This window comes from Nomascus leucogenys, chromosome 5, assembly GCF_006542625.1.
Source record: "Nomascus leucogenys isolate Asia chromosome 5, Asia_NLE_v1, whole genome shotgun sequence".
In the NCBI taxonomy this organism is placed as follows: domain Eukaryota; kingdom Metazoa; phylum Chordata; class Mammalia; order Primates; family Hylobatidae; genus Nomascus; species Nomascus leucogenys.
Window position 1 is genome coordinate 119,766,483 of NC_044385.1, and position 7,953 is coordinate 119,774,435.

At 39.0% G+C, this 7,953-nt stretch overlaps 1 protein-coding gene across 1 annotated transcript in view; it reads left to right on the forward strand.

Moving 5' to 3' along the window:
• The window catches only part of GPC6 (glypican 6), a 1,175,399-nt gene extending 1,167,746 nt beyond the window's left edge, over positions 1-7,653 (forward strand). The window contains exon 10 of the mRNA XM_030813553.1: positions 3,277-7,653. Within this exon, the coding sequence (XP_030669413.1) occupies positions 3,277-3,479 (203 nt within the window). The 3' untranslated portion in view covers positions 3,480-7,653. The remainder of the gene's footprint in view (positions 1-3,276) is intronic.
• The last annotated feature ends 300 nt before the right edge of the window (positions 7,654-7,953 follow it).

A 7,953-nucleotide genomic window follows, 5' to 3' on the forward strand; every position in this document is an offset into this window, starting at 1 on the left:
ACCTAAAGAGGTTATACACATATCAAGCTGTAAAGCTCAGGGAATGGCCAGAAGGCAGAGATCTTACTCCATTTCCCCTCAAAAGAAAATAAAATCAACAATTAAGAGGATCCCAAGCACCAAATGTGGCCCTCTATTTTAGGCTAGTGTCTGTCATACAAACCATTATCACATTTTATAACCATCAGCATCCTTATTGCTTTGAATATTTTTTTAAGTTACTCATCCCACCCCTTAATATTTGCATTTGTGATTCCTTTTCAAAAAGAGATGGGGCCATTATTTTTTCCAGCCAAAATCTCCTGTCATATTTGCTTCCCACATTTTTTAATATTCTAAATCATTTTAATAATATCTCTGTAAAGGTTGTATTACTTCTTGTTCATGACACCAGTGTTCAGAACAATTCCCTTAACAATTCTGATATCTCTGAATTTAATTAACAGGAATTTTCCCCTTTGTAAAGGCCACTAAAGATAAATCAGAGAAAATGTTAAAAACCTAGTATAGTGTGTTGAAGTGATCTTATCTGGTATTTAGATGTCCCATTAAAAAAAGAAACTGTGCTCATTCTCTAATTGTGTCTTTCTCATTCAAGAGGACATTAGAAGAGTCCCTACATTGCCCCAGCTTTACTTAAGTAGCATCCAGCAGCTAAGGATGGCCCTGGTTTCTCAGGAGCAGCTCAACAGGGCATCACCATTCAGACTAGCAGGGAGGAGTTTAGGGACATTGGTTGGAAATCACTGAGCAAGTGAGAGAAATAGCTAATGTCCTTACAAAGCTTCCAGTTTCCTGAGCCCTTCCAGCAACATCATTTCTCATAACAGATAGATATTATTACTCTCATTTTTACGGGTGAGGAAACGGAGCCTCAGTAAGTCTAACTGGCTTACCCTGGTACATTTAAATAACAAATGTCAGGGTATGTTCCAGGTTGCCTTGGCTGTAGGAACCATGTTTTTTCCATCAGGCATCATTGGCAGCACTGGGTTTGGTGTCCTCGAGCACTCTAGTGATTTGTCTTCACACACTCCCTTCAAGGTCAATATTGTCAACTGTATTTGTTTAAGTGAGGAAACTGCAAAAGTTGAGTAATTGCCCAAAGCACATTTATTTATTCAGCAAGTATTTGTTGAGCACTTGCTGTATGCCAGGGGCCACTGAAGGCCTTAGAAGTACAGAAATGAACAGGATTTACCAAATCTCTACCACATCACAGATTGTGTTCTCAGTTTACATTCTTGAGAAGGAGATAAACAGTAAGCAAGTGAACAGGCACATAAATAATACCACCTCCAAGCAGTGAAAAGTACTTTCATAAAGCTAGTAATTGGCAGCCTGATCTGGGCCAGGTCTGAGTGACAGCGTTTGTCAAACAAGAAGTGGGAATAGGGAAGAAAGCAAGTTGGGCAGGAAGGGACAATGCCACCGTGGGTCGACATACTCCTTGGGTACCAGGGCCTTGGTTTCAAGCAGAGAATGGCCAATTGTTTCTGTCAAGGGCCATATATTAAGTATGTTAATCTTTGAGGGCCACATCGTCTCTGCCACCACTACCCCACACTGCTGGTCTAACGTGACAATATGTATGTGAACAGGGGTAGTTGGATTCTAATAAAACTTCATATATGGACACTGAAACGTGAATTTCACATACACTTTTTACATGTCATAAAATATTATTCTTCACTTGATTTTTTTCAAACACTTAAAACTATAAAAACCGCCAGGTACGGTGGCACATGCCTATAGTCCCAGCTACTTAGGAGGCTAAGGCAGGAAGTTCACTTAGGCCCAGGAGTTTGGGGCTGCAGTGAGTTATGATGGTGCCACTAAACTCCAGCCTGGGCAACAGAGCCAGACCCTATGATTGATTGATAGATAGATAGATAGATAGATAGATAGATAAGATAAGATAGATAATAGATTTTATGGATATCTATAAAATACATATTTTTATGTAAATAAACCATTTTGGAGTTATGGACCATACAAAAGCAAGCAGCAGGTCATAGCTTGTCAACTTCTGGTTTAAAGGAAGAAGCTGGCTGGGACAGAGTCCAAACTTGCTCTCAGGAGAACACAGGTGGGGGAAAAGGAGGCCAAAAGTCATATTGATAGAGACCTCTCACTACTATTGCTGCTGCTCCTCTCATTTCCTATGCATAGAACTTGTTTTCCTCTTCTATATTTTTCTTTTAAAATCCTTTAAAAAGCATAGTATCTTCCTAGAGCAATGACTCTAAGTATAAAAAGAGCAAAGCATGGAATTTCTTAAACTTAAGTACTGGCCAGAAGAAATGTCTTTCTAAGGCCAACATGGTAGGTGTGGCCTCCCCTGGAGTCTGGGGTTCACACATTCCTTGGGTGATGCCACCCAAGGAATATCTCGGGTATCAATTGATATTGTTCTTCAAACACCTGTTTCTGTACAGTCCCCCCACTCATCACACCCCTGCCTATTAAAAACAATCCTGGGCCGGGCGCAGTGGCTCACGCCTGTAATCCCAGCACTTTGGGAGGCCGAGGCGGGCAGATCACGAGGTCAGAAGAGCGAGACCATCCTGGCTAACACGGTGAAACCCCATCTGTACAATTAGCCGGGCACGGTGGCAGGTGCCTGTACTCCCAGCTACTCGGGAGGCTGAGGCGGAGAATGGCGTGAACGCAGGAGGAGGAGCTTGCAGTGAGCCGAGATCGCTCCACTGCAGTCCGGCCTGGGCGAAAGAGCGAGACTCCGTCTCAAAAAAAAAAAAAATCCTGTCGGGTAGGGTGGGGGGACCATGGATGGGGAGATTTTGCCTCCCACCACCAGGCCCCGTATCTGCTGAGCTCTGTTTCCACTCTTTCCCGGTTGGTGGTTGTGTTAGTCCATTTTCATACTACTATAAAGAACTGCCCGAGACTGGCTAATTTATAAAGGAAAGCGGTTGACTCACAGTTCAGCATGGCTGGGGAGGCCTCAGTAAAATTACAATCTCGGTGGAAGACGAAGGGGAAGCCAGGCACCTTCTTCACCAGGTGGCAGGAAAGAGAAGTGCCAAGCCATGGCGGGAAGAGCCCCTTATAAAACCATCAGATCTCGTGAGAACTCACTCGCTATCACGAGAACAGGATGGGGGAAACCACCCCCATGATTGAGTTACCTCCACCTGGCCTCTCCCCTGACACGTGGGGATTATAGGGATTACAATTCAAGATGAGATTTGGGTGGGGCCACAAAGCCTAAACATATCAGTGGTCTAACTTTGTTTTTCAATCTTTCCACACTAGGTGATGAATCCAGTGGCTCAGGGAGTGGCAGTGGGTGCATGGATGACGTGTGTCCCACGGAGTTTGAGTTTGTCACCACAGAGGCCCCCGCAGCGGATCCCGACCGGAGAGAGGTGGACTCTTCCGCAGCCCAGCGTGGCCACTCCCTGCTCTCCTGGTCTCTCACCTGCATTGTCCTGGCACTGCAGAGACTGTGCAGATAATCTTGGGTTTTTGGTCAGATGAAACTGCATTTTAGCTATTTGAATGGCCAACTCACTTCTTTTCTTACACTCTTGGACAATGGACCATGCCACAAAAACTTACCGTTTTCTATGAGAAGAGAGCAGTACTGCAATCTGCCTCCCTTTTTGTTTTCCCAAAGAGTACCGGGTGCCAGACTGAACTGCTTCCTCTTTCCTTCAGCTATCTGTGAGGACCTTGTTTATTCTAGAGAGAATTCTTACTCAAATCTTTCGTACCAGGAGATTTTCTTACCTTCATTTGCTTTTATGCTGCAGAAGTAAAGGAATCTCACGTTGTGAGGGTTTTTTTCTCATTTAAAATAAAAAAGGAAGAAAGAAAATAATTTTCCTTGTAAAATCGGGCCAAACCCCAAGACAGCTGCATTTTCAACAAAAAAGCAAACAGAGAAAAATAAATGAATTTTAATGCTGTAAGTTCAGCATTGACAGCCAACTCCCAATGTAAGCTTTTTTGTGACAAATCCGGGTTTACAAAATGCTTATGGGGAGAAAGCTTAAAGTTTGTTCTAAATGTAGTGAAAATGCACTGTTGTCTTGGAGGTATCATCTTGCACTCTAACCAAACAACACCAAATTAATCTGGAGGTACTGATACTAAATTTGGAATCCCGTCTTTAATATGAGAACAAAAATTACTACGACTCAGCACCTCTCTCTCACCCTGCCCAATTTCAATTTAGTAATGGCACCATTTTTCTTAATTCCCTTAATGACTGTCCGCTGTATCCAATTGGCACAGATTTTCCCCTTCATCTTCAATTACTAGTAGCTACCCCCATCAATTCACCTTCCTCAAGAGTCTCAATTGAAAATAACCTTTGATGATACAATCTCTGCTTTTGCCACAGGTTTGACATTAACTAGATATTTCTGCCCCTGTGCTCATTACCCTCCCAAAACAATAGTTTTTCTTTAATGAATTGATACACAACTAGATCCATTCCTGAGTTTTCATTTTTAACTATTTACTTTGTGTCAGTTGGTTTCTGCATCACAAGGGCATTCTCTTACAAAATAACTCACAACAGAAAAAAATGTCAAGACAAAAAAATATATATATATAGTATTGACATGGAGATTTCTTTCACTTTTTTAGTCTTAGTATGATCATCTATTTTTATATCTATATATATATAAATCACAGATTTTAACTTCTTAATTCCAAGCTCAGGGTTGACACACCTTTGTAAGAAAATGTTTTGTCAACCAGCTCTTCTTGTTTTGTGCTGCTCAAAGAAGGGATTCCTCAGTGATCTGTGAGCACCAAGAATCAAGAAAGAGAACTTTTTATGTATCTAACTGTCCATTTATTAAAAGTTTGCCAGGGCACACCCTACTGCATGAGTGTGCTTCAGCCTGGGTGCTCCAGACTACACCAAACTCATGGGATGAGCCATGGGTGTGCAGGGCTTTACCGGTGATGGAAACTGTATGTGTAAAGAATGTTATTCATGAAAAACCATTGCTTTCATGTAAAACACCTTCGGCCTAGGATTCCTGCCTGGCACTTGGATACATTACCTAACTCAATAGGCCAATTTAGAGCCACAGCCTAACCTGTTCACCAAGTATGCCAAAGCCAGGCCTTATGCTCCCCCTGACAGAGAGAAGCAAAATAAACCAAACTGGGGCTTTATGAATACAGTTGGCTATCCATATGTTTCTTGGTTTTTATGATGCATCTGGAGTAGGGAAAAGTAATGTTTCAAGACACCATAGTATGCCAGTTACATTTTAATTAACTCATCAACAGTATTGACACATAAATGGTATTTTTCAATCTCTGTTCTCATCAAAATTAAAATTAGCTATTGATTTAGTCATCACATTTAAGTAGAACACATGTGGCACAATAGTATTAAGTATATTTGAGCACTTTTGCAAGACAGAAAGTATTTACAAGCATCTATTGCTACTTTATGCCTAATGAAATATAAAACGTAGGATGATGAGAGACTTTGTGGCATTCTTTCATTTAAACCTTTACGAAATTAACCATCTAGTTCATCATTACATACTTCTAGAAAACCATCCATTTCACTGCCCACATTTTGGCTTCCTACCACAAATTCCACATAAGACTTCTCTATGAAGGACCAGTCATTTACATTGCTCATTTCATTCTGTGTTCAGAAGTCAGTATTGTCTTTCTCCAATAATTAAGGTGCAATACAAATTAAATCAACCTTGATTTTCCAGACTATTTGAATAATAACTTGTTTTATGGCTTTAAACTCCAAGTCTTTCCTTTTTAAAATATTTCTGCATTCTCTTTTATGAAATAGATCAGGATGCCTTGTTTTTCCTATGCTTTCACCCCCAAAAGGTTTTGTGCATGTGTATGAATACACATAATATTAATGAATGTGAACCCATGTTCTATACGCACTAAACACACAGATAATATATAAACGCCTGCTTCATTTGTTTCAACACCTTCATTATCAATATGACTCATATTGATGAGATATAGTGATGCATAATGAGCCAGGCAGAGAGCTGAAATGATATCAGTTAATGATGTCACAGTGTTAGCACCCTGCATGGATGTGGTCAAAATATCATTCAAGTTGTACTTCCTAGTTTTTATCATCATACTACTAAATCATATGATTTTCAGACTAATTTAACACAAGAAATGTTTTGGCCCTAAAGGATTTCACTTAACCTAGTTACCCTATTTCAGTAAGTATTTTGGAATTCAACTCTCAAATTAATTTTTCTCATTTCAGCATAGTGATAGGGGATGCAATGAGGCTTCATTATTTTTTATAACCTGCCCCTCATTTGCTCTGATGTTCCCTAATTCTGTAATCATATCATAACTTTTGTTATGAATAGAGAGGAATGGGCTCACTGAAACCCGACACTAGAAATTGGTGGGTGATGCTCATAACTGCAAACACTTAGCTTATTGAAGTGCCTCTATTTACATGTTCTTTAGTTATAATATGTATTTTTCTAACAGAAATACACGTCTGTAATTGGTATATATTATACTTTGTATGTGTCACAACAAAAGCTAAAGAGGCTAAAGTCTTTAGCAGAGAAGAATGAATTACAAATTTACCAATAAGAGCTCTGTTTATGGTTCTGTATTGAAGGACAACCATGACAACCTTCTGTCATTTTCACGAAGGCCAAGTTGGTACTTTGATTATAGCCATCGTAGAACATTAGCACTAGAAATCTGTCTCCCTTACAATGACTTACCTAGCTAGCATTAAGTAACTTGTATCACCTGCTTTAAATGTAAGGGATAGAAAATACTATTTTGTCTACACTGAAAAACACTATTATTCATTGATAAGTAGTAATAATTATAAAAGTAACATTCTTTAAAGCAAACACATTGAAAATATTATTACAGGCAGAACCCTGATTCTTAATTTATATTCCCTGCTGCAGACATTAGCCTTCTTATTTCTTTTGCCATTACATACATGTTTCGGCTACAGACTGAACACCAACTAAAGTCCCTAAGGAGGAAAAAAACAACATATTCCTGAGATGTGATTCTTTTATTACTTCTTTTTGCAAAGCTAATTATCAAATGACTTGATTAAATGTAGAAGCATTAGCAAATGCAAGTTTTACCTAAAACTTGCAGAAATTTAAACACATTTCCATTTACTTACTAACAGACCTGATTTTTATTTAAAAACACAATTTAGCTTTGCCAGCAGAAGAGTAAAGGAAACCATAACTTATAAATTTGCAATGTGTTCTTCCTTGTTGGAGACATTAGCCAGTGTTTAGTTTTAGACCAACTTATACAAACAGAGTATTGATTTGTACGCATTCTGGAGACTTACTATATCATGGTTTGCTATGGCACGGACTCAGCTTAGCATGGGGACATTTTGAACTTCATTCAAAGTTGAGTAGTTATTGGAAGCTTTGACATTGCCTTGTAATGAGGTACTTCCACGAAAAGACCCCTAACAATGGCATAATAGTGAGGTCTCTCTGTGCATATACATAATATATATGCAGGATAAATGTGTGCACCAATCAAATCTAAAATTTTATGTGACTGTCAAATGAATATTATTTGGGTTAAGATTTTTCATTTCTGATTTGGATAGAAAATTGCTATTAATCTTGTATTAAAATAGTTTTTAAAAATCTACCAGTGCCCTTTCTGCATTTTCTTAATTATTGTCATAGTCTAAATTTCAGAGCCATGGAACTTTTCGTGTTTGAGACATTTTTAGAAGCTTCAATATTAAAAAACAACAACAAACCCCCTATATTAAAACAGTGCCACTCTCCAAAGTACACTCAGCATCTGAAATCAGGAACTATATGAACTTTAGAACATTTAGAGCTTCCCAAATGTGTATGGAAAATACTGTAGCTCTATTCTTTTGTACTGATTTCTTCTCCGAGGATAAATTCAGTGACTTGAAAACTGATGTCAATACTTTAT